At 38.3% G+C, this 27,920-nt stretch overlaps 1 protein-coding gene across 1 annotated transcript in view; it reads right to left on the reverse strand.

Moving 5' to 3' along the window:
* The window catches only part of GDPD1 (glycerophosphodiester phosphodiesterase domain containing 1), a 52,659-nt gene extending 25,937 nt beyond the window's left edge, over window positions 1–26,722 (reverse strand). Inside the window, exons 1-2 of the mRNA XM_032871915.1 lie at window positions 26,326–26,722; window positions 13,506–13,548 (exon numbers count right to left, since the gene is read on the reverse strand). Coding sequence (XP_032727806.1) covers window positions 13,506–13,548; window positions 26,326–26,722 — 440 coding nt within the window. The remainder of the gene's footprint in view (window positions 1–13,505; window positions 13,549–26,325) is intronic.
* Window positions 26,723–27,920: the final 1,198 nt, after the last annotated feature.

The following is a 27,920-nucleotide window of genomic DNA, read 5'->3' on the forward strand; positions in this document are numbered from 1 at the left end:
CCCCCTCCCTCTCTGCCCCTCAAAAACAAAAACAAAAACAAAAACAAAAAAACTTAGGAATTAACCAAGGAAGTAAGAGACTTGTACAATGAAAGCTGTAAAACATTGCTGAAAGAAATTAAAGGAGATATATTTAAATGGAAAGACATCCCATGTTCATGGATTAGAACACTTAATATTAAGATACATGGATCTACACATCCAATGCAACTCTTACCAAATCCCAATGATTTTGCAAAAACGTTTTTTTGCAAAAATAGAAAATTCCATTCTAAAATGCCTGAGAGGCATTTAGCTGGCTCAGTCGGAAGAGCATGTGAGTTTTGAAAGTGGGGTTGTGAGTTTGAGCCCCATGTTACTAAAAGAAAAAACTGTAAAATGCATACGAAATCTCAGGGAAACCCAAAGAGTAAAAACAATCTTGAAAAAGAAGAGGGGTGCCTGGGTGGCTCAGTTGGTTGAGCAGAAGCCTTTGGCTCAGTACTGGGATCAAGTCTTGCATTGGGCTCCTTGCTCAGCAGGGAGCCTGCTTCTCCCTCTGCCTGCTGCTCCCACTGCTTGTGCTCTATCAAATAAATAAAATCTTTTAAAAAAAGAAGAACAGAGTTGGAAGACTCACACTTCCTGATTTCAGTACCTACTATAAAGCTACAGTAATCAAAGCAATATGGTGCTGGCATAAGACAGACATATAAATCAATGAAACAGAATCCAGAAGTAAGCCCTCTTATGTATTGTCAAATGATTTTCAACCATTCAATGGGGAAAGGGCAGTCTCTTCAACAAATGGTGCTGAGAAAACTGGATATCCACATGTAGAAGAATAAGTTGGATCCTTACCTAACACCATATCAAAAAATAAGCTCAAAATTGATCAAAGACCTAATCATAACACCTAAAATGAAAAACCTCTTAGAAGACAACATATGGGAAAAGCTTCCCTACACTGGATTTGGCATGATTTCTTGGCTATGACATCAAAAGCACTGGCAACAAAAGAAAAAGACAAATTGTACTTCATCAAAATTAAGAACTTTGTGCACCAAGGAGCACTATCAACAAAGTAAAAAGGTAGCCCACACAAACCATAAGAGACTCTTAATCATAGGAAACAAACTGAGGGTTCCTGGAGGGGTGTGGGTGAGGGGATGGGGCAAATGGGAGATGGACATTAAGGAAGGAAGGTGATGGGGCGCCTGGGTGGCTCAGTGGGTTAAAGCCTCTGCCTTTGACTCAGGTCATGATCCCAGGGTCCTGGGATTCCTGCATCAGGCTCTCTGCTCAGCACGGAACCTGCTTCACCCTCTCTCTCTGCCTGCCTCTCTGCCTACTTGTGATCTCTGTCCGTCAAATAAATAAATAAATAAATCTTAAAAAAAAAAAAAAAAAAGGAAGGCATGTGATGTAATGGACACTGGTATTATACAAGACTGATGAATCATTGAACTCTATCTCTGAAGCTAATAGTACATCATATGTTAATTAATTGAATTTAAAGTTTTTTAAAAAGTGGAAAAAAAAGTAGCCTACAGAATGGGAGAAAATACATGCAAATCATCTATGTGATAAAGGATTAATATCCACAGTATATAAAGAACTTCTAAACCTCAACAACAATGTAACCTGATTAAAAAATGGGGAAAGGACTTGAATAGACGTTTCTCCAAAGAAGACATGGAAAGATCACTAATCATTAGTGAAATCCTGTCAAAACCACAATAAGAGGGGCAACTGGCTGGCTCAGCGGGAAGAGTGTGCAACTCTTGATCTCAGGGTTGTTAAGTTTGAGCCCCACATTGGGTGTAGAGATTACTTAAATAAATAAGTAAATAAATAAACTTTTTTTTAAAAAACCACAATTTGGTTTTTTTTGGGTGGCTATTATTAAAAAGAGAGGGAAGGAAGAAAAGAGAAAAAAAATAGTATTGGCCAGGGTGTGGAGATATTGGAACCCTTGTATATTGTTGGTGGGAATATAAAATGGCAGTTCCTCAAGAAAATAAAACATTGATTTACCATATGATCCAGTAATTCCACTTCTAGGTATACACAGAAAAGATTTGAAAGAAGGGAGTTAAAGAAATATTTATACGACCATATTCATAGAAGAATTGTTCATAACAGCCAAAAGTAGAAGCAACTTAACTGTCTATCAACTAAGGAATAGGTAAACAAAATGTGGTATATACCTAAAAAGAAATATTATAATATTTCTTATATATTCCTTAAATATATTCCTTAAAAAGGAAGGAAATTCTGGGGAACCTGGCTAGCTGCCTCAGTTGGTAGAGTATGTGACTCTTGATCTCGGAGTTGTAAGTTTGAGGCCCATGTTGGGTGGAGAGATTACTTAAAAATAAAAAAATCTTTTTTTTTTTTTAAATCATCTTTTTTTTTTTTTAAGATTTTATTTATTTATGAGAGAGAGAGAGAGAGAGCGAGCACAGGCAGACAGAATGGCAGGCAGAGGCAGAGGGAGAAGCAGGCTCCCCGCAGAGCAAGGAGCCCGATGTGGGACTCGATCCCAGGACGCCGGGATCATGACCTGAGCTGAAGGCAGCTGCTTAACCAACTGAGCCACCCAGGCATCCCAAAAATAAAAAAATCTTTAAAAAAAAGAAAAAGGAAGGTAATTTTGGTAAATGCCACAACGCGAGTGAGCAAATCTTTAAAACATTATGCTAGGTGAAAAAAGCCAAAAACAAAAATATAAATATTTAATGTTTCCACACTTATATAAATGTACCTAAAATAGATTAATAGAAATAAAAGTAGAATGGTGGTCACCAGAGCCTGGTGGGGAGGGAATTAGGGAATTATTACTGAATGGGTCCAGAGTTTGGGTATGGAAAAAAAGTTCTGGAGATGAATAGTGGTGATGGTTCCATAACAACATGATTGTATTTAAGGACACTGAACTATACACTTAAAAACAGTTAAAATGGTAAATTTTATGTATATTTTATCGTGATAAAATAAAAATTTTTAATTAAAAAAAAAAGAAAAAATTGAAAGGATTAGATCAGACAATCTCTAAGCTTCCTTTCACATTCGAGGTCCTATTCGAGATTCCCTTTTACAAAGGGAATATCACAGTGGTTAAGGAGTACAAACACTGCACGAAAAAGGGTAAATATGTGAGGTGATGGGTATGTTAATTAACTTGAAGGTGAGAATCCTTTCACAATGTATACACATATCAAATCATCACATTTTATATGAAATCTATTATAATTTGTCAGTTATACCTCAAGAAAGTTGGGGGATAAAGAGCACAGACACTGGCTCTACCACTTACTTGGGCAAGTTATTTAGCTTCTTCACGCTTCAGTTTCCTTACTTGCAAAACAGTGATGATAATATCAGCTCTCTATACCTCCTCCCCACCTTGCACCTTACACCCCAAACACCCCCACACTTTCAATACTCTTCTGCCTGAAATGTCTTTTGCAAGAAAAACACTATACAGTAAAATAACAGATGCACATCTGAACAGGCACTTCACGGATGAGGATTTCCAAATGGCCAGTAAGTGTATGAATAGATGTTCAACATCAAAATTCAACAGGGAAATGTAAATTAAAACCACAATGAGATAGCACTACAGTGGCTAAAATTAAAAGGACTGAGGAGGGACTGGAATTCTATATTGCTGGTGTGAGGGTCAACTGGTACAATCATTTTGGAAGGTATAAATGTAGACCTACCCTATGATCCTGCAATTCCACTTCTGCTAAGTATATATCTGAGAGGAATGAATGCATTTGGCTATTAAAAAACAGATAACAGGGACACCTGGGTGGTTCCCTCGGTTAAGCGTCTGCCTTCAGCTCAGGTCATGATCCCAGGATCCTGGGATCAAGTCCCACATCAGGCTCCCTGCCCAGGGTAGAGTCTGCTTCTCCCTCTCCCTTTGCCTCCTGCTCCCCATGCTGATGCTCTCTTTCCCACTCACTCACCTTCTCTCTCTCAAATAAATAAATAAAATCTTTAAAAAACCTAACATTATTTCACACATCATGGATAAATCTTACAGATACAAAATGAAAGAAAAGCCAGAGACAAAAGTGTAAATACGGTATGATCACACTTACGTTATCGAGAACAAGCAAAATCAATTCAACGTAATAGAAATCAGAATAATGGCCTTCTAGGGGCAAGTAATGTGGACTGGGAAAGGTCACAAGGATACCTTCAAGAGTGGTAGAAATGTTCTACATCTTTATCTACGTGAGGGTTACAAAGGTATATACGTTATGTTTAAATTTACTGGGCTATATACGATTGTGCATTTTATGGAATGTATAGTATGGAATGTATATAACAGTAACAGGTTTTTTTTTTAAGTTTTTCTTCCCTTATCTGCTAACTCTTTTTTTTTTTAATATTTTATTTATTTATTGGCAGACAGAGATCAGAAGTAGGCAGAGAGGCAGGCAGAGAGAGAGGAGGAAGCAGGCTCCCTGCTGAGCAGAGAGCCCGATGCAGGGCTTGATCCCAGGACCCTGAGATCATGACCTGAGCTAAAGGCAGAGGCTTAACCCACTGAGCCACCCAGGCACCACTTATCTGTTAACTCTTTTTTTTTTAACTTTATTTTTTTTTAAGATTTTTTATTTATTTATTTGACAGAGATCACAAGTAGGCAGAGAGGCAGGCAGAGAGAGAGGGGGAAGCAGGCTCCCCGCTGAGCAGAGAGCCCAATGTGGGGCTCCATCCCAGGACCCTGAGACCATGACCTGAGCCGAAGGCAGAGGCTTTAACCCACTGAGCCACCCAAGCACCCCTTATCTGCTAACTCTTAATTCATCCTTCAGGTCTAAGCTTAGAAACCACTTCGGGATATCTTTCCCAATACCCCCAGATTAGATTGGGTCACTAGTTTACATACTGCTAAATTGCCAGGACTTCCTGTAGCACCCTGTGTTTACTCTGTCATAGTGTTTACCATAGTTTTGAACATATCTATTTATCTCCCCTTGCCCAGTAAGACAGGAGTTCTTTAAGTAAAGGGTTTGTGGGCTATGACTGGTTTACTCTTACATTCGTAGTTCCCAAGCACAGGACCTTGCACAGCTGATACTCCATAAATATTTGTTTAAAAAACTCTATGTAAAATGCCCACCAAACACGTTACGCACTAATCACCACGGGTGACATTTCAAGATGAAGAAAAGTAAACATGGGTGGAGCAGGGAGAAAGTTTTAGAAAGAAACAATTTTTCTTTTCAAAATTCAAGAACGGAAAGAGTAAGAGCTGTGGTGAGCAGAACAGGGTGAGAAGATACAAAAGTAGATAAATTATGTTTGTGCAATAGATTCCCATGCACTTGAATTGTTTACTGGTAGCTTTATATGAGGTCAGGTCTCTACAGTAAGATTGAATTCCTAGAGAGGAAAGGCTTATATCTGCTCCATACTTTCTAATGTTTGTGTTGTTGGGCATATATCACAGGTATACAACACATTTCTTTCTTTTTTTTTTTAAGATTTTATTTATTTATTTGACAGACAGAGATCACAAGTAGACAGAGAGGCAGGCAGAGAGAGAGAGAGGGAAGCAGGCTCCCTGCTGAGCAGAGAGCCCGATGCGGGACTGGATCCCAGGACCCTGAGATCATGACCTGAGCCTAAGGCAGAGATTTAACTCATTGAGGCACCCAGACATCCAGAATTATTTGTTGTTTTTTTTTTTTTTTCAGAATTATTTGTTTTTAGAATATAAACTTCTAAAGTGGCAAAATAAGGATATTTCCATTATTAATATATTGTATCTAAAAGACAACATTTTGGACACCAATTTACTCATCACCAACAGAATGAATTACAGCAGGAATTTAATCTACGAAAAACTGAACATCCTTTTAAATACATAAGCACTCATGATTCTTATTTTGCCTGTGATCTCCTAAGTGGGGTGAATGTATCTTCTGTTTTATACTTAAGCTTGAAACACAGAATATAAAAATGATATAAAAATGCAAATATAAATTTGTATATAAATATATCAATTAAGGAATAAAGTTTTAGCAACTGAGTAAAAGTTTCTTAATGTTTTTAAAACAAACTAACTTGGTTCCTTAATGTAATTCTTACTAAGATGTAAATAACTAACTTTATGTGTCCTCTTCTAAAGGATATCCACCTTTAAAAGAGAATATTTATTGGTCAGTGTGTGCTAGAACCACAAATGTATAAAAATAAAATGCAAAAAGAAGTAAACAAAAACAGTTTTTGGTAGATTTACTTTTCTGTATTTTTAAATTTCCTTAAATATTGTTATAGTGTTCAATTTTTTAAAAAAGAATAAGAAATGTAGAAACTGTAAACCATATATGTAGCCAGCAAACAGTTTTGAAATAAAATCCTGAAATCCTTCATATAGCTAAAAAAAAAAAATTGGTACTACTGATTTTTGGTCATGTGCATATCTTTCTTTTGTTATTATTATTTTTTTTTTTTTTATGTGTATGTGAAGGGGAGTAAGAGCAGCGGTTATCTATATTTTCCTGTATTTAAAAAAATTCTGCAGGGCACCTGGGTGGCTAAGTAGGTTAAGTGTCTGCCTTCAGTTCAGGTCATGAGAAGGGAGCCTGCTTCTCCCTCTCTCTCTGCCCCTCCACTCTGCTTATACTCTTCTCTCTCTCTCTCTTTCACTCTATCTCAAATAAATAAAGTTTTTTTTTTTAAATAAAAAATAAAATAAAGAAATTCTGCATTGAGCTCCACACCCAGTGTGGAGCCTACTTAAAATAATTGATTGATTGTTTGATTAATTAATTAATTTTAGTATATGTGCTGCTAAAGCGAGCACAATAAATAAAATTTTAGAAGTTAATTTAAAAAATTAAAAATTAAAATAAAAAATATTTATATATTTTACCTGAGAAATCTAAGTTTAAAGTTTCCCTTCAGCTGAAATGTTGGGTGTTTTTAGAAACGTTTAGGAATTATATAAAAAATATTTTCCAGGGACGCCTGGGTGGCTCAGTGGGTTAAAGGCTCTGCCTTCAGCTCAGGTCATAATCCCAGGGTCCTGGGATTGAGCCTCACATCGGGCTCCCTGCTCAGCGGGGAGCCTGCTCCCCCCCACCCACCTCTGCCTGCCTCTCTGCCTACTCATGATCTCTGTCTGTCAAATAAATAAATAAAATCTTTAAAAAAAATATTTTCTATTTACTCTATGCTTATCTCTTATCAATAAGCTAGTAAAAATTTAAAGCAATAGTAAATGAGTACATCCAGGACACTTTGTAAATTATCCTAACAAAATTATCCTAAATTTGATATACAAATAGCTAGAACATAGCTAGAAAAAGGAAATTTTTTTATCACTTTGGCCTTCAAAATTTCCCAAATATGATAAAATGCATCTACTTCAATTGAAGCACCAGATATTTTATAGCTGAATTTTTAAAAAACATTTATTTATCTTGGAGAGAGAAAGAGAATGTGAGTAAGCAGGGGAGGGGCAGAAGGAGAAGGAGGGAGAGCATTTCAAGCTTACTCTCTGCTGAGCATGGAGCCCCACTTGGGGCTCCATCTCATGACCCTGAGATCGTGACCTGAGCAAAAATCAAGAGTCCCACTCTTAACCAACTGAACCACCCATGTGCCCCCAAATAGCTGATTTTCTGACAAGCTGATTACAGACAGAAAAAGGGAAGTCAAGGCTTCAACATTACCAGAAAAGAAATAAAAATTCTAGCTCTAAAAGATGTGAAACTACTTGAAACTCCACAGGAACAATATATGAATAATTTTTTTTTTAAACACATTTTTCATTTATTAAAAAAAATCACGTGAAAAGTGGTATAGCATGTAGATAGGAGAGAGGTTGCAGGTTGCAGACAGAATAGGAAAGTGTCAAGGTATTTTTTTTTATGAAAATACATGATCTAAAGTAGAGATTCTAGTAAGAGCCACATTATATGAATAATTTAAAACAGACCCTATATACTATATATTAAACTCTATTTAGAATTTAAATAAAAATTTGGAAAAAATTAAAAATAGTAAACCCAAAAACAAAGAAATAAATAAGTAACAGACCCTATATTAAGGAATTTATTTGAATCTCATTTATTCCTCACACCCCTGAGGTTTGTTATTATTCCCATTTCATAGACGAGAAATTAATATTGTATTAATTAGATATTCTGAAAAATGTATCATGAGAACTAGGTCACTGATTAATTACTTTGACCATCTGCCAACTTACACTTCCAGCCACTGCTAAAACAATTTGTTTCTTTCTTTTACCATTCATGTTAATACCATGGGGATCAAATTGTCCTATGGGTCTTTACAAAGGCGGCCTGGTTTAATAACCTAGTTTTATTAGCTCTTAAGAGCTAGATTTTACATACTCAAGGGCTTAGTGACTCCGTGTGTGTGTGTGTGTGTGTGTGTGTGTGTGTGTAGTACAATTCCTTAGTTTCTGGTTTTCCGCTTATTATGGATGGTTTCTGTCTCCTTCATTTGTCTTCTGTTAATGTTCTTTGATCTTGAGTGCCCCATTCCACATCTCGGTTCAGTAAGCCACTAGTGAGAGTCTATTAGCATCATAATTAGGTGTTAGGGGTTAAGAGATTAATATGGAAAGATTCTTGCTCTCAAAGGAATTACAGAAGAGCCATATTCATAACCTAAGGTGTTTGTGAAAGCATTTTATAAACCATATTACCATATAAACTTTTTTTTTTAAAGATTTTATTTATTTATTTGACAGAGAAAGATCACAAGTAGACAGAGAGGCAGGCAGAGAGAGAGAGGGAAGCAGGCTCCCCGCTGAGCAGAGAGCCCGGTGCGGGACTCGATCCCAGGACCCTGAGATCATGACCTGAGCCGAAGGCAGAGGCTTAACCCACTGAGCCACCCAGGCGCCCCCATATAAACTTTTTATAAATTGTGACATACAAAAAGGAAAAAGATAAGAGAAGGAAAGGAAAGGAGAGGAGGAAGGAAGGAAGGGAAAGCGGGGGCGAGGGGAGAGGGAGAGAGAAAGGAAGGAAGGGGGAAGGAAGGAAAGAAGGAAGGAAGGAAGGAAGGAATTGTGAGATATAATAATTTCTCTTCAGTCCTAATTATCCCTTTTTTCCTAATTTTTTGTGTGTTTTTTTTTAAAGATACTATTTATTAATTTGAGAGAGAGAATATGAGCAGGGAGGGGAAGGGAGAGAGGAAGTGGGACAGGTAGAAGCAGACTCCCCATTGAGCAGGAAGCCCTATGTGAGGCTCAATCCCAGGACACCAAGATCATGACCTAAGCTGAAGGCAGAGGCATAACTGACTGAGCCACCCAGGTGCCCCAATCCTAATTACTTCTTTAGACTCACTATAATGAATTAATCTTCCATACATTCTTAAAGTCCTTTCAGTTTCCTAAATACGTCTTGTCTACATACCCTCACATCTTAATCTCAAACATTTAACATTTCTTCCCCTTCCTTTTCTTTTTTTTTTTGAGTAATCTTTACTCAATGTGTAATCAATGTGGGGCTTGAACTCACAACCCCAAGATCAAGAGTTGCATGTCCTCTGGACTGAGACAGCCAGGTGCCCCAAACATTTCACGTTTTAAAAATACTTTCTTGGGGCATCTGGGTGGCTCAGTGGGTTAAGCATCTGCCTTTGGCTCAGGTCACGATTCCAGGTCCTGGGATGGAGCCCTGAGGCAGGCTCCCTGCTCAGCAGGTGAGTCTACTTCTCCCTCTCCCTCTGCTTCTCTCCCCGGTTCGAGTTCGCTCTCTCTCAAATAAATAAAATATTAAAAAATAATAAAAATAATAAAAATAGTTTCTTTCTCTATACCAAATGCTAACTTTTCTAGTCTTGGTATCTTTTCAATTTTCTGGTTAATCTTAACCAGACTTCCCCCACCAATTATTTATACTTTCTCTACTATCTTCTTGTTTGCACTTCCATGTCATAACAAGCATGCTTTGTGAAGTGTTTACACATGCACATAAATAAGATCTAAGTTTTAGCTGCTCATTATATATTTATTTATTTATTATATATATATTTATTCTTCCTCTCTCGACTACTTATCCTATCAAAGATATACCATACTTAAGCACAGTATCTGTCTGTTGCCAAGTATGTATTATAATTCCACCTTTTTAATATACTGTACCTTGAAAAGAGTATATTTACATGATTTTTTTTTCTTGTTGCTCATGAAGCAGGTATTAAAAAACAAAAAACAAAAACCTCCTAAGCATCCCACAGTTAAAATATTCTACTAACAGAATACTTATAAGTGAAAACAAAAGTATTTATTGATAGTAAGAGCACGGATGCATAATATAAAACACAAAAACCACCACCAACAACCAATTTTTAAGAGGTTAAAATCAAGGGGCACCTGGGTGGCTCAGCTGGTGAACCGTCAGACTCTTGATTTTGGCTTGGGGTCTCAGGGTCATGAGATGGAGCTCCAACTGGGCCTTCATGCTCAGTGGAGAATCTGCTTGAGGGTCTCTCCCTCCACCACTCCCCCTATTCACACACACTTGCGAGTTGTCTCTCAAATAAATCTTAAAAAAAGCAGGGGGGGTGGTTCCTGGGTGGCTCAGTCATTAAGCATCTGCCTTTGGCTCAGCTCATGATCCCAGGATCCTGGGATCGAGCCCAGCATCTGGCTCCCCGCTCAGTGGAAGCCTGCATCTCCCTTTCCCACTCCTTCTACTTCTGTTCCCTTTCTCTCTGTCAAATAAATAAATAAAATCTGAAGATGGGAAATGTAATGTTGTATCTAGCAAGTAAAAACCATCCAAGTAAGACATTCTTTTTTTTTTTTTAAGATTTTATTTATTTATTTGACAGACACAAGTAGGCAGAGAGGCAGGCAGAGAGAGAGAAGGAAGCAGGCTCCCTGCTGAGCAGAGAGCCTGATGCGGGGCTCGATCCCAGGACCCTGGGATCATGACTTGAGCTGAAGGCAGAGGTTTTAACCCACTGAGCCACCCAGGTGCCCCAAGACATTCTTTAAATATCAAAAAGGTTTTCAGTTGATTAAATTTTTTTTTTTTAAAGATTTTATTTATTTACTTGAGAGCGAGACAGTGAGAGAGAGCATGAGCGAGGAGAAGGTCAGAGGGAGAAGCAGACTCCCCATGGAGCTGGGAGCCCGATGTGGGACTCGATCCTGGGACTCCGGGATCATGACCTGAGCTGAAGGCAGCCGTCCAACCAACTGAGCCACCCAGGCGTCCCTTTTCAGTTGATTAAAATCTTCAAAGAGGGCACCTGGATGGCTCAGTGGGTTAAAGCCTCTGCCTTCAGCTCAAGTCATGATCCCAGGGTCCTGGGATCGAGCCCCGCATCAGGCTCTCTGCTCAGCAGGGAGCCTGCTTCCTCCTCTCTCAATCTGCCTGCCTCTCTGCCTACTTGTGATCTCTGTCTGTCAAATAAATAAATAAAATCTTTAAAAAAAAAAAAATCTTCAAAGATAAAAATATTTATACCTCATCCTTAAAAATAATTTATTATACAAATGTACCATTCTAAGAAACAGTTTATTATATAATCAAGTATTTTAATTTCATAAATAAGGGTGGTTGGTAAAAATTTAGCAAAAAATATGGGGGAAACTTACAAAATAATATACCTTAAGCATAAAAAATGCTAAAATCACTCAAAGTTATAAATATTTTTTTTCCCCAGGTAATATATATCACTAAATGCCAGGGAACAAATATTTGTTAAATCATAGTATATGGGGGGGGGAGGTATGTGTATGTGTGTATGTGTCTCAGTGTAAACTGCACAAATACAATTATATATATATATATATATGCATTGTGTATGTTATATATATCTAATTATATCTAGATGTATACATTATATAGATATCTAAAGATACCTACATATATGATCTCACTAGAGAAGATAACATAAAGTAACTTACTTTAATTTATTGTATTTTATTTTGACTTAAATTAAGTTAAATTATTTTGTTTCAGAATCTGGAAAGTTTTTTTCACAGACAGGAGGAAAGTTTTTATTTTTAGGGTTTTAGAGCATCTGGTGATTATAGCCAAAGGTATTGTATTGGAGAACAGGAAGAATAAGCAATGACAAACACAGGAGGATAGGATTTAGATGAAACTAGAATATGGAGAAGCAGTACATTTGGACCTGATAACAGGAAAAATAAACTCTCAGGTGTCTTTGTTATTTTTATTTTATTTATTTTTAAGTAATCTCTATGCCCAATGTGGGGCTCGATCTTACAACCCCAAGATTAAGGGTCACATGCTCTACCAACTGAGCCATCCAGGCGCCCCTAAATTCTAAGGTACCTTTAAATGATGAGAAACAGGGCGCCTGGGTGGCTCAGTGAGTTAAGCCACTGCCTTCGGCTCAGGTCATGATCTCAGGGTCCTGGGATCGAGCCCCACATCGGGCTCTCTGCTCAGCGGGGAGCCTGCTTCCCCCTCTCTCTCTGCCTGCCTCTCTGCCTACTTGTGATCTCTGTCAAATAAAAAAAAAAAAAATGATGAGAAACAGAATAAAAACTTAAGCCAGGGGCACCTGGGTGGCTCAGTGGGTTAAAGCCTTGGCCTTTGGCTCAGGTTGTGATCCCAAGGTCCTGGGATCGAGCCCCACATCAGGCTCTCTGCTCAGCAGGGAACCTGCTTCTACCTCTCTCTCTCTGCCTACTTGTGATCTCTGTCAAATAAATAAATAAAATCTTAAAAAAAAAAAAAAAGATAGTAATATTTTTTTTAAAGCCAAATTCTGATTTCTCAGTCCCAATGTATCCATAAAAATATATAAGAAAATATGTTTCCTACTAAATATGGAAAGGTAATGTCTTCCATGGAGTTTAACTTTTTATATCCTCTGCCTTACTTTTCAGGGAAAAGAAAACTGTTTTCACTCTTAACTACAGACCAATGATGATCATTTACTCTGAGACAGACAACAAGGTATCAATCAGCTTTCATTCCTGTCTCTCCTGCTGCTTCTCTGTGTAGTGCTCTAAAAGAGACCTGAAACATTGGGAAAAAGCTAATTTACCTTTTTAAAAAAAAATAAGACCAACACTCTTAAGGCTTCAAACAAGACCAGATCACAGCTTCAGGTCTGTAGAAGAATTACAGGGCAGACACATAATCCTATTCATAAACAGCAACCAGTGTTAACAGTTGTTTCATTTTCTTCTTTTCTCTTCTCTCCAAGACTAATTAGCATTACACACAGTGTGTTCCTTGTTACAAATGCCTTCTTTCAGTGTTAGAACTATAGTATCTTTTGATTACCCACAACTCTGATCTAGTTTTTCAGTTATGCAAAAGCCAAACACTCTTTGTAACACTTCAGACTAGCTAAACCAAAAAAAAAAAAAAAAAGAAAGTGATTTTAATAAGATAGAAACAACTATCACAAGTGGATGTGACATGTATACTACCTTCACTTTGTGAATCATCATCACTTCAAAGATAAACTATAAAAGAATACCTTAAAAAAAAAAGAATACCTTTTTATATACTTACTGCTGAAAGGCTGCCATTGTATTCTCCAAATTTTCTCCAGCACCTGTGAAAACATTAAATTTAAATTTCATTTACTAGCTAATTTCAACTTTAAAAAAATTTTTAAATTTTTAAAAGATTTTATTAATTTATTTGAGAGAGCACACACATGCACAGGAGTAGGAGGGAGAAGTGGAAGGCGAGGGAGAGGGAGAAGCAGACTCCCCTCTGAGCAGGGCTCAGGGCCCAATCCCAGGACCCTGGGACTATGATCTAAATGAAGGCAGATGCTTAACCGACTAAGTCACCCAGGCTCCCCTAATTTGAACTTTTTAATTTTTCCAGAAATTAACTTTAATAAGCTACATCTAGTGAATCTCGATGTTTACATACTGTGTAGACATTACAAGTTTTTAAAAGAATGTAATGGTATTTTGAATTCTTTTTGGCTGCACCAGGAAGAATCAAAGATTAAAACAAAGCCGCAGCAACACAGAAAGGTTAGAACCTAAACATGTTTTTTAAGCTACAATATCTGCTCATCATAGGAAAGACAGAAGAGGACCTGGTATATATATATACCTCCTCAGAAACAGTTAATCTATCTCCTCTGCATCCCCAAACTCTCTTACGCATCTCTCTAGTAAGAATTTATCACATTATCGGGGCGCCTGGGTGGCTCAGTGGGGTAAGCTGCTGCCTTCGGCTCGGGTCATGATCTCAGGGTCCTGGGATCGAGCTCCGCATCGGGCTCTCTGCTCAGCAGGGAGCCTGCTTCCTCCTCTCTCTCTGCCTGCCTCTCTGCCTGCTTTGTGATCTCTCTCTGTCAAATAAATAAACAAAATCTTAAAAAAAAAAAAAAGAATTTATCACATTATAGCATAAATTATAAAACTGACTCCTCCTTTTCCTATGAATTACTGAAAATAAGTTCCTGTTTTAATCGCTTTGGCTGAAGACAACGTAGTGCAGTAGTTAAAGGTGGAGTTAGGATCTTTGCTCACAAATCTACTTGATATTTGCTTGACCTTGGGAAAGTTACAAAACCTCCCTGAGGCTGAGCTTACTTATCTGTAAGAATGAGGGATGCCTAGCCATCTTAGAGGAGTGTGAGATTCTTGATCTCAGGGTTGGGTGTTTGAGTGCCACATTGGGGGTAGAGATTACATTTAAAAAATTAGAATTAAAAAAAAATATTTTTATTAAGTCTACCCCCAAAGTAGGGCTCAACCTCATGACCCCAAGATTAAGAGTCACATGCTCTACTGACTGAGCCAGGAGCTTCCCCACAAAAATAAAATCTTAAAAAAGAAAAAAAAAAAAAGAATGAGGATAAAGGTTGGCATCTATTTCATAGGATTGGTGTAGTTAAATGAATTCACATGTCAGGTGTCCTACGTCATCAATTCGAAAAATGAGTTTTTCCCTTTTAACATCTCATAAGTTAGGATGCATTTTACAACAGATGGTGTGTAATAGTTGTTTTATTTTTTAAGACCTTAGAGAGGGTCTTTCTTTTTTTTTTTAAGATTTTTATTTATTTATTTGACAGAGATAGACACAGTGAGGGAGGGAACACAAGCAGGGATATTAGGAGAGGGAGAAGCAGGCCTAATGCTGAGCAGGGACCCAGATGCGGTGCTGGATCCCAGGACCCTGGGATTATGACCTGAGCCAAAGGCAGACACTTAACAACTGAGCCACCCAGGCGCCCCAGATGTTATGTAGTAGTTTACTTGGCAAGATTTTCTCTCTCTTAGCAGTATGTTAAATATGTGCATTTTAGGGGTGCCTGGGTGGCTCAGTCAGTTAAGTGTCCGACTCTTGCTTTTGGCTCAGGTAATGATCTCATGAGTGCAAGACTGAGCCATGTGTTGGGCTCTGTGCTGGGCTTGGGGTCTGCTTAAGATTCTTTCTCTCCCTCTCTCCCTCTGCCCCTCCCCTACCTCAAAAAGAAAAAATGTGCATTTTATAATTAATGGCATTAGAGTTAATGAAATAGTTAATATTCCGTGAAAGTAAAGGATTACTGCTATTATTATTGCTATTGCCACTGTTACAGTAACTGGTACTTGGTGGAGGTCCACTGACTGATGAGTGACAAATATTGCAATGACAAAAAGGACACATATACAAAGTATCTAATTATCTAATATTATATATACTAGGTAGAATCAATTAACATAACACGCTAGTCATAAGATTTAAAATCTTTTAAAACTAAAAGATTTCAGTATTATTAAATAATTAATGGAATGTACAGGAAAAACACTTAGGAAATACTTTTCCAAATACTTAAGAAAAACAGCCAATTTCTTTTTAGCAAAAAGAAACACTTCAAGTTTATGGCACTGTTCAAGTATTAGCATTAAAATGTACATACATACATACATACATACATACAATGCCACCTGGACATATTTGTGAGAGTATTAGAATTTTCTTCTTATAGTGTTAGATTGTGCTTCCATGGCAACCTAATTAATAATCAATAGAAACACAAAGTATGAAGAAATGAATATATTAGCTGAATGTTCTAGAGTTCCATAGTTCAGTAGAGAGAAAGGAATACTCATGTAAAAAAAGCTACTTTGATTTTAGGTTTACTTTAGTCACTACAGTTGATGCACAATAGAAAACAGATGAAGTAAATCTGAAGATTATAGCTTTTGTAAAAATAAGTGCTCTTTAAAAAAAAGTAAGTGCTCTTTCAAGGTTAAATTATGTTTTCTGTTTCTTTTTTTTTTTAAGATTTTAAAATCTTATATTTTTTATTATTTCTAATAAAAAAAATCTGAGCAGAGAGCCTGATGCGGGGCTCGAGCCCAGGACCCTGAGATCATGACCTGAACTGAAGGCAGAGGCTTAACCCACTCAGCCACCCAGGTGCCCCACTTTTTCTTAAAGATTTTTTTTTTTAAGATTTTATTTATTCATTTGACAGATAGAGATCACAAGTAGGCAGACAGGCAGGCAGAGAGAGAGGAGGAAGCAGGCTCCCTGCCGAGCAGAGAGCCCGATGCAGGGCTTGATCCCAGGACTCTGGGATCATGACCTGAGCTGAAGGCAGAGGCTTTAACCCACTGAGCCACCCAGGTGCCCCATCTTAAAGATTTTCTTAACTTTATTTATTTACTTGACAGAGAGAGAGAGAGTGCAAGGGGGGGGGGGGGTTTGCAACAGGCAGAAAGAGAGGGAGAAGTGGGCTCCCTGCAGAGTAGGGAGTCCAACTTGGGGCTTGATCCCAGGACCCCGGATCACAACCTGAGCCGAATGTGACATTTAACCAACTGAGCCACCTAAGTGTCTGGTTAAGTGACTTTAAAAAATCTAGTTGGTGTTGGGGTACCTGGGTGACTCAGTCAGTTAAGCCTCTGACTCTTGATTTCAGCTCAGGTCATGATCTCAGGGTGGTGAGATCAAGCTCCATGTTGGGCTCTGCACTGCGTGGAGTCTTCTTAGGATTCTCTCTCCTTCCCTCTGCCCCTCCTCTCTTTCTCTCTCTCTCTCTCTTAAAAAAAAAAATCTAGTTGGTATTTGTTTTAGTCAAAAACTATGGAAATACGTTATATTCAAATAATCAATATTCAAGAACAAAACACTCTATAATATGACCACAAAAGACAAGAGTGCTACTTTTTTTTGTTAACATTTTATGAAAATTAACTATCTTCCATATTTAATGAAGAGTGGCATTATTTTACATTTTTGCAAATCTCTTTAATGCTTTATAGAAGGCAGCTGCATTCTCATATCTGTTTCATTCATGTATACCAACCTTCATACAGATAGCCAGTTGGAAAGACTCTTTTTTGATACTGCACCAGAATTTAGTAAGTGGTAGTTTCTTTTTCTTTTCTTTTCTTTTTTTTTTTTTTGAAGATTTTATTTATTTATTTGACAGGCAGAGATCGCAAGTAGGCAAAGAGGCAGGCAAAGAGAGTGTGGGAAGAAGGCTCCCCACTGAGCAGAGAGCTCCATTCAGGGCTCAATCCCAGGACCCTGAGATCATGACCCTGGCAGAAGGCAGCGGCCTAACCCACTGAGCCACCCAGGGCGGCCTAACCCACTGAGCCACCTAGGCACCCAATAGTGATTATTTCTCAAAAGTTACTTGCAATGTGAAATCTGAATCATATGAATGACTTTTTCATACTCCATTATATGAAAATCCACTGCTTCATTTTGAACTTTGTTTTTTTAAATAGGCTCCAAGCCCAGAAGGGCTTAAACTCACAACCCTGAGATCAAAACCCGCGCTGAGATCAAGAATCAGCACCCGTAAGTCCATCTTGAACTTTGAATAAATCTTTCACCCAAGCATGGTTTTATATCATGCATTGGTCTTTGGAAAATACTAATTCACTGAATCATGCTGATTTTCTAAATATTGACACATTTCATTATACAATATTTTTTAAAGTCACATTTGTTAATTCCTCATCTCATCAGGAAAATCTGTAAGAAAGCTATCAAGCTCACAGTGGAGTATACAAGCTTTCCAAATTTCTAATTTTTGCTTGAAACCTCAAATGTAATCATTGGCACTGCCTTAAAATATAGCTTATTTTTCTTCTAATGACAAACTCATTTTATAATTTTCAAGACTACATCTGCTGAATACTCAAGTCTGAATAACTGCTTTCAGTTTTTTTAAATAAAAATGGTGTTCTGTGGGAAGAAAATAAGGGCTAATTCAGCTCACAATTCAGATGATTGCATAAGTGCTTTTCCTCAAAACAATCACCATCATACTCTGATATGCAACAAAAGTGTTCTGTATGTACTTCAAATTTTGTCACACAAAATATAAGAAGTTTTGTGTGAGGTATCCAGTGGCTCAGTCAGTTAAGTGTCTGCCTTTGGCTCAGGTCATGATCCCGGAGTTCCGGGATCTAGCCCCAGATCCGTTCTCCACTTGGGGAGTCTGCTTCTCTCTCTGCCCTCACCCAACGTGTGCACATGCATTTGTGCATGGCTCTCTCACTCTCTCAAATAAATAAAATTTAAAAAAATAAAAGTTATGTGTACTCAGGGTGCCTGGTTGGTTCAGTTGGTAGGGTAAGTGACTCTTGATCTCAGGGTCATGAGTTTAAGCCCCATGTTGGGTATAGAGCTTACTTAAAATTAAATTTTTTTTAAAAAGACATTCATTTTTTAAAAGTTACGTGAAAAAAAAAGTTACGGGGGCGCCTGGGTGGCTCAGTCAGCTAAGTGTCTGCCTTCGGCTCAGGTCATTTGAGCCCCACACTGGGCTTCCTGCTCTGCAGGAAGTCTGCTTCTCCCTCTCCCACTCCCCTTGCTTGTGTTTCCTTTCTCTCTGTATCTCTCTGTTGTCAAATAAATAAATAAAATACTTTTTTAAAAAGTTACATATATATAGGGCTGAAATTTAATAAAATAATTTTTATTAATACATCAAATATATCCATAAGTGAAACTGCCTTTTTAAATTTTTTAAAAGATTTTATTATTTATTTATTTGTCAGAGAGAGAGAGAGAGAGAGAGTACAAGCAGGGGGAGCGGCAGGCAGACAGAGGGAGAAGCAGGATCTTTGATGAGCAAGGAGCCCAATGTGGGACTCGATCCCAGGACCCTGGGATCATGACCTCAGCCAAAGGCACACACTTAACAACTGAGCCACCCAGGCATCCTAAAACTGCCTTTAAAAAAAAAAAAACTGTGAGTACATGACAGTAATTGTTTGTATCTGGGTGATATAGGTTCATGGAGTCTTAATACTTTTGCATATATCTGAATTGAAATGATGTTTTGGTTTGGTGAAAACAAGTTAGAAAAAATAGGATAGAGATTCAGTACTCCGAAATAAATTTTCCCACAGGTAATATAATTTTTACTAATATTTACATTCAGAGTCTGCATGTTTATCTTTTATGTTGCTTTTCATATTAATTTTGTTATTAATTTAAACCTAACAGCTTAAGCATGAAAACATTAAGATCTTTGATTTTATAAGTTTATGAAATTAATACCCAGTATTAAATAAAACAATGAAAAGACAATCAATATATTAATATTTAATAGAAGCTATACACTGTACTTAGCACCTTATATATTATTTCATTAAAACCCACACAACCAGAAAAAAGTTGGGTAGTCACATAGCCAACGAAGGGAACTACAATTCAAGCATAAACTATATACATTATTCATATTGGTCCTTATTCCCATATTCTACTTGTTTATAAAGCTTGGAGATAAATTCCACAATGATAACACCTACAAATTACCTGTTAGATTCATATGGTGAAAGCCTGGAGAGTAACCAAGGGACTAATTAAAGAGTATGCCATTCCTCTCCAAGGAATTATTTGGTGGTAGCTCTTGTCTCATGAAATTATTTGAATTCCTTTTGTTACTAGTTATATCATTTATAGACGCACACTTGCCACTAACTTTCCTTTTCCTTCGATAATCAGTTTAAACAATGCCTGGCTTTGCATATCACCATCTGACATATAAACAAATGTTTAATTTTAATTAGTTATTAAATTATGAAATGGGAAAGAGAATGAGTGTCACAGATTTTACATGCTGTCCTAATATGTTTATAATTCCTCTGCTTACATCATACTGCCTCCCTCTTCTAGTTCACATTTTTCACTTCTTTGAGAAAAATCTTCTCTGAAAAGTCCCATTTCTCTTTATTTACAGCTTCACTATATACTTCCCAAGTTTTCATTCTATATTAACTTTTTCTCTCTTTTATAGTGTTTCATAATTACTTTGTAATTAGTTTCTTTCTTTCTTTTTCTTTTTCTTTCTTTCTTTCAGAGAGAGCAGGGGAGGGGCAGAGGGAGAGAGAGTTTCAAGCAGACTCTGTGCTGAGTGCAGAGCCTGAAAAGGGGCTCAGTCTCATGATCCTGAGATCATGACCTGACCCAAAACCAAGAGTCAGACACATAATCAACTCTGCCATCCATATGCTCTGTGATCAGTTAATTTCTGATAGGACAGGAAAAGTAAAGGAAACATTCTCTTTTGGATCTTCAATTAGATTTAGATGCTGTGAAGGAAAGAAATGTCTGTTTAGTTTTCTTTTTGTCTCCCAAATGCTTTATATACCAATAAACACTGTAGAGTTGTTTTATAGATATGCTCTAACCACCATGATTAACATCTTTGTCTACATGATCAATGTGTCTGTGATGTTTAGAAAACCAATGACAAATATGACTATGCATTAGCCACATGCACACAAAGAAACCTTCAAAATTAAGTATTTTCTGATATTGGATAAGAAAGCTTAGTTCAAATAAAACATATCCTAATGTTTGAGATATGATATCATCTCAAAACGAAATTTTTCAGTAAATCAAGCGACAGAGTAAGTTCCTTCTTCATTTCTTTTTTTTTTTTTCTTAAAGATTTTATTTATTTATTTGACAGAGAGAGAGATCACAACTAGGCAGAGAGGCAGGCAGAGAGAGGAGGGAGCAGGCTCCCCACCAAGCAGAGAGCCTGATTCGGGGCTCGATCCCAGGATTCTGGGATCATGACCCGAGCCGAAGGCAGAGGCTTTAACCCACTGAGCCACCCAGGCGCCCCACACACCTTTTTTTTTTTTTTTTTTTTTTAAAGAGAGAGAGAGCACGCAAGCAGGGATGAGGCCAACGGGAGAGGGAGAGAGAATCTGAGGCTCCAAGCCCAGCACAGAGCCTAACACAGGGGCTCAATCTCACAACCCTGAGATCATGACCTGAGCTGAAATCAAGAGTCAGGACCTTAACCAACCAGATGCCCTCTTCTTTATTTCTAAATTCACTTGTTCCTTCAACATTTACAGTGTGCCCTGGAAATAGTATATGTAATTTACATAAGTGCATAAAGAGCTTGTAAGGAGTAGAAATGGTGTATACTAAGAGCATTTCTCAATATGGGTTCCCTGGAACACTGCAGACTTGGTTTTGTATCTCAAGAGAAAAAAACTGGTGAAATCTGTAGGTACAGGTATAAGAAAAAATTAAACACACTAGTAGCACAGAAGGATATTCAAACTATATTGATACACAGGCAGCATTTACCAACTAACTACCACACGTATGCTCTCTTCAATGGTAAGTGGTTTTTATTATGTATCTATCATAATTTCAGTAATTTTTCTATATGATATTTTTATATTTAATTTTTCTAAACTTGTATACAATTTAAGACATATATATTTTTTAGCCATTGCTGAAAATAAGTACATTTTAGTTTGCTTTCTTAAGCAGAAAAGCAGTATTAAATAAGTGATAAACAGGGGTACCTGGGTGGCTCAGTGGGTTAAAGCCTCTGCCTTCAGCTCAGGTCATGAACTCAGAGTCCTGGGATCGAGCCCCACATCGGGATCTCTGCTCGGCCAGGAGTCTGCTTCCTCCTCTCTCTCTGCCTGCCTGTCTGCCTACTTGTGATCTCTATCTGTCAAATGAATAAATAAAATCTTAAAAATAAATAAATAAATGATAAACAACTTCATTGCTAATAAGGTATCGGTACGAATGAGTGCACCAGTTGAGGAAATGAATGAGGAAAAAGTTCTTGTTGAAAGGGCACCTGGCTAGTTCAAATGAAGAGCATGTTACTTTTTTTTTTTTTTAATAAATATTTAATTTATTTATTTGACAGAGAGAGAGAGAGAGCACAAGCAGGGGGAGTGGCAGGCAGAGAAAGAGGGAGAAGCTGCTGAGCAGACAGCCTGACATGGGGCTCAATCCCAAGACCCCAGGATCATGACCTGAGCCAAAGGCAGATGCTTAACCATCTGAGCCACCCAGGTGCCCCGAGCATGTGACTCTTGATCTTGGGGTTGTGAATTTGAGCCCCATGTTGGATGCAGGGATTATGGAAGAAAGGAAGGAAGGAAGGAAAGAAAGAAGGAAGGAAGGAAGGGAGGAAGGGAGGGGAGGAGGGAATGAGGGAGGAAGGAAAAGAGTTCTCATTGAAAAGTGAGGAAGAGCTCTCTAAATATAGGAATGAGGGAACAAGAAGAAAAATAACTGATACCCTGACATAGAATATGTTTAAGGAGGCAACTGCAGACTGCCACTTCCAGTGATACTTTTAAGACTCAAATAGATGCTTTAATTTAGTCCTTGAACATCCAGTTAAAGTTTAGGACCCAGAAGCAGCCAGTGTCCAACAGCAAATTTACCCTCAAACTTATTACTTGCCAAAATTATTCTGTGGCAGGTTACCCAGATTGTGACAATACTCTGTCTCAAGATTGAGGGTGAAAGATTAAAAGGGAAGGTAGGGATTTCATGGGTTGGCAATTCTTATTCTTTAGCCACTGAATCCTAGTACATAGACTTTTTTTTTTTTTTTTAAGCCTGTTGCTTAATTCATTTGCTTCATGGAGATAGATTAAGGAGTATTGGAGTAACTTATTTCCATATTTCCCTATAGTCATAACTCTAGCCAATTCAGTTGGCATCTGAAATAAATGTACATACACTGTGATTCCAGGAGGTACCTGGATGCCTCAGTAGGTTAATCATCTGTCTCCAGCTTAGGTCATGATCCCAGGGTCCTGGGATAGAGCCCCACATCAGGCTCTCTACTCAGTTAGGAGCCTATTCTTGCTCAAGCTCTGTCTCTGTCTCTCTCTCTCTCTATGTGTCTTAAATAAATAAAAAATATATATACACTATGATCCAAATATCAGAAAATAGGTATTTAAAGGATATACTTCAAAATTTTAACAGAGATTTTATCCAGATAGTAAAGTTTTAAGAACTATGTTTTTCTTTTTTCATTTCTATATTTTCCAAATTTCTACAATGAACATGAATTACTTATGCAATTGGAAAGAATAATAATAAAATTCATGCTTTCATAGAGAAATTAAGAAAATGGACTTTGAGAGTATTGCTTGCTCTCCATTTGATCCAAAGGTTATATCTTTGATCTTATTGGTGTTTCCTCAATACATTGTAGTTACAAAAGGTGTCCTTTGGTCAAATAAATTTAGGAAATACATGTGAGGGACCTAGCATGCAGTAATTAGCAGACAATAATTTATTATTTTGATTATGTTAGGATCTGCACTGAAGCTAGAGACAGAAGCATTAATAAAATCTGAAACCTCCCCTTAATGAACTAAGGGAGGCAGATGTATTAACATATCCTATTAAGATATAATGTAATACAGTGTATGCTCTAAAGAGACAATAACAAAATAATCCCACAGCATTTAATTTTTAAAACATTAATTTCCTCTTTCAAAGACAACCGATCTTAGCAAAAGGCAATATGTTCATTAAAATTTTGAAAACATTAAGTATAAGGTGATCTTACTCCTTCTCAATCACCTCGAAGTTCTACTACAAAACACATATGTGGATCCCTGTATACATGCTTATATTTCTAAACAATTTTACAGTTTTCAAAGTGCATTTTATATACCTAATTCTCCTAACAACCCAAAGAGAAGCAAGGCAAACAGTCCTCATTTATAAAGAAGGAAACTAGGTCTTCTTCCCAAGACTAACTAGTGGTCCAGGAACTGACCCAGGTGATAATGCAGACATAATATAGTTATAGTAATCCTGGTATATATACTTTATGAGATATATTGATCAATGTTTCCATCTTGGAATGGTCATACATCTGGCTTACATGAAATATCAGGTATTTGAGGTTAGGGCAACAGAGAATTAGCCCATATGTTAGTAATATGCACAGAGAGACTAGTGACTGCTGTTGGCAGCGTCCAAGACAAAAATAAAAAGTAAGTAAGGAGGTGACTCCTTCCTCCACTATTATTTTCCAAGAACTTAGTATCTTGATTTACAAAGTATTTTTTAATAAATATCTCCCTATCACTCTGGATTTAATTATATTATTTGGTGCACGTACTCAACAAAAGCATATTAAGCACTAACAACATGGGAACTAACTACAGTACATTAGGACCATCATACAAGTAAATAGATTCAAGTCTGCAGATACTTAATGAGATTCGTATAACAGTTTCAGGTATATATCTTTGAATACACAAATACTGATCCCCTGTTTGCAAATAATGAATGGAAATTTTTATATAAGGGGTGAAACTGAAACAACTGAAAATGACTTTATATCTAGGGGAAAATATTTTTAAAGTATTTCTGACAGTAAGTGAGATTTGGAGATCCAGCTTATCCTGGTTTTGATACTGGCTACGTTGATCTAGCAAACATTTTTTAACCTCAACAGAGTACTGTTTTTCTCACCTGCAGAGCGTCACAAAAATTCAAAAATTAACACTTATTTCTTCCAAAAATAAAATTTAGGTCACCCACAATGACAGTTTTGATAGCTTTTTGGAGGATCTTAGTTTTGGTTTGGGTTTTTAGTAAGTACATTTCTTTTTTTTTTTTTTTTTTTTTTAATCAGTAAACAGAGGGCACCTGGCTAGCTCAGTCAGAAAAGTGTGCAACTCTTGATCTCAAGGTGATGAGTTCAGGCCCCATGTTGGGTATAGAGATTACTTAAATAAGTAAATAAACTTAAAAAAAAAGGTAACTATATATTTAATTAAACCAAATAAGCATTTACATGGCATTTAGCTGGTGACCCCTTAAAACCTTAGATGCTTTTCATAAGTAAGGAGACTAGCACAACTACTGAAGTCACTCTTTAGAACTATGTTTAACATAGAACTGTACAGATTATACAGAAGAATACTAATGTATTTCTGTCATATTTAAAACTGTATTCCTGGCCAATTCTTGTGTTACAGTACTAAATCAAGTTTTAGACTGTAAACTCCTAGAATTTGCCATTTCAAGTATTAGACTGTGAATTCCAAGCAGTTTTAACCTAGTTAAACATTCATCTGTAAAGAACAGTTAAAATTATTGACTTCATCCAATTTCACAGCATTTTATACATCATGCTTGAAATGAAATAAAAGACTCATTATTCTGAGATAATGAAGAGGCAAAGATTTGGCCTGCTCTTTGGGAAATCACAGGGTGAACTATCTAGGCTCCTTTTAGCAAGATACTTTTCCAAGAAACAACTTCTTTGTTTTCGTTAAGCAATATAGTCCTGTCATAAATTACATCGTCTTTTTGTCTTTAGAAAACCCAGGTGTTATTGCTGAGGTGCAGCTTAGGGCTTAAAAAAAAAAAAAAAAAAAAAAAGGCAGGTGAAAGGTTTGCTGCCTTGGGAACCAGGACGCTCCAATTTCTGTCCCAGTCCAGTCCAAGCTCTTTGACCTTGGGAAGTGTCCCCAGGTCAGTGACTAGGGTTCCCTCTCTTCTTAATTATCAGTATTCAGAGAGGAGGACGGGGATGGGGCGGGGGTAGGAACCAGTCCCCAGGGACTGCAGACAACCAAGCTAGCTACAGCACCGTCCAGGTTCACGCAGTTCCTCAACCCTCGAAGCTCGTCGCCCCGGATCTCCCTACAAGCTCAGCCACTGGCTCCGCTCAGAGCAGTCGGTTCCGGTTCCCCCGCCGGGTACCCGGGTTCTGCTCCGCGCTCCCCCCACCGTCTTCAGCCTCGCTGCTAGAAAGGGACCTTGCGATCATCCTTCCATCTGCCGAGAAACGCTCCATCCACCCTTAATTCTCACCCTCGTCCGTCCTCCTTCAGAGAACACCTGACACCGCTGCACTCGATAGAGCCCCACCATGGCTCTGTCTCAAGATCCCTTATCCTCCTTCAGGAGAGCTCCCCTTCACATCGCCTTCACCTCCAGGGAGTCCTCTTTCGCACACCCATTCTTCCTCAAACTCTCACGCATTTCCACCCGCCAGCCTTTTGCAGAGCTCTGAAGGACCCTCAGCTCTAGTGGTGGGGGGGAAGCCTCCCCCACCTCCGCCATCGATCTGGGGACCCCCTCTCACCTCCGCGGTGAGAGATGTGTTTACTGAGGAATCGCTGCTTCTTTCTCGGGTGCAGCAAGGTCGGGTATTTGAGCAACAAGAATGAGGTCACCAAGTACCCTCCCAGGGTGGAGAGAAGGTAAAAAGCGGTGGACGACATCTCAGCCTCCTTGTGGGAAGTCTCCCACCCCCGGGCCCTCTGAACTCCGCTGCGGCGGTCGCAACGGCTGCGGCAACGGAGGCAGCTGCTCGAGGTCTGCTCGCCCCCAGCCGGTGCCAGCGGTGCAGCGCACTTGTCGGCGCCAGCCGTCCACGCAGGCGCAGCCAGACCCCGGGCGTCTGAGCAACAAAGGGGCTGCGGTACGCAGGCGCGCTCTGGCTGCTGGGTAGGAGCCTGCAGAGGTCCGGTAGTGAGCATTTGTCACCCAGCTCTGTGGTAAAACCCGTAGCGCTTTAGAAAAGCTCCAAAGGAGGCGAAAGCTTGGAATCCTGCCAGTGCCTTCGCCATCCCTCAGGCAGAAAAGGCTTTTCAAAGATAGCCTGAATTCAGGAAGGCCTGACATAATTAGAAAATCCGCATCAAAAAAAGAGAGATTCCAGGGCACATCTGAACCCCTACTCTAGGAAGTGCAAAGAACTGTTACCAATGGAGGACTTAAGGCTTGCTAAAACAAATAATGAACCCATCCGTTTGTCTAACTAAGATAGAGTTTTCCCTATTATACATAGCATAAGACGTACTAGTTTGCTTATCAGTCAAATATTCGAGGGGCAGACTCCTCCCTCGTTTCACTGTGAAAATGGAATCCATCTCCCCACCCACCCCACCCCACCCCCTGCCTTGGATAGGAAGTCAAGAAATATTTGTTGACTTGCAAGTCTACTTACATTAAGAAAACGTTGACAAGTTTATAAGTTATTATTTAGAAGTCTTAGATGGGAAACTCAATCCCAGAAGGGCCAACTAGTTTTCCTTTTATCCATACTTCCAGGTTGACATAAGGAAAATGTGGGGAAAAGGTAGGTGGCTACATACCCGAGGAGCGCCATAAAGGTCAAGTTGATCACTGTCTTAAAAGTCAGTCATGGGTGGGGGTTCTTGCTGGTTCAGGGGGTAGTTAAGGGGTTAGTTTCAGTGCCCATCAGGTTATTATTATTTTTTTTAAAGATTTTGTTTATTTATTTGACAGAGATCACAAGTAGGCAGAGAGGCAGGCAGAGAGAAAGAGGGAAGCAGGCTCCCTGCTGAGCAGAGAGCCCGATGTGGGGTTCGATTCCAGGACGCTGGGATCATGACCTGAGCCAAAGGCAGAGGCTTAACCTACTGAGCCACCCAGGCGTCCCCATCAAGTTATGTTTTGCCTGCAGGATCTTTTGCCTGAGTTAAGAGATAAGCTAGAAGAACTTAATCAATAACAAAGTTTGAGGTTAAAATAGAGATAGTTGAAGTCCTCATTCCATGAAGATTCTAGGAAACGGTGGCCTACACTAAATTTTTAAAAGTAGCTGAAAATGGGGCGCCTGGGTAACATTCAATGGGCTGAGTGTTAGACTCTTGGTTTCAGCTCAGGTGATCTCAGGGTTGTGGGATAGCACCCTACACAGGGCTCAGAGCT

The sequence above is a fragment of the Lontra canadensis genome, unplaced genomic scaffold (genome assembly GCF_010015895.1).
Source record: "Lontra canadensis isolate GAN:19392208 unplaced genomic scaffold, GSC_riverotter_1.0 scaffold43, whole genome shotgun sequence".
Classification (NCBI taxonomy): Eukaryota; Metazoa; Chordata; class Mammalia; order Carnivora; family Mustelidae; genus Lontra; species Lontra canadensis.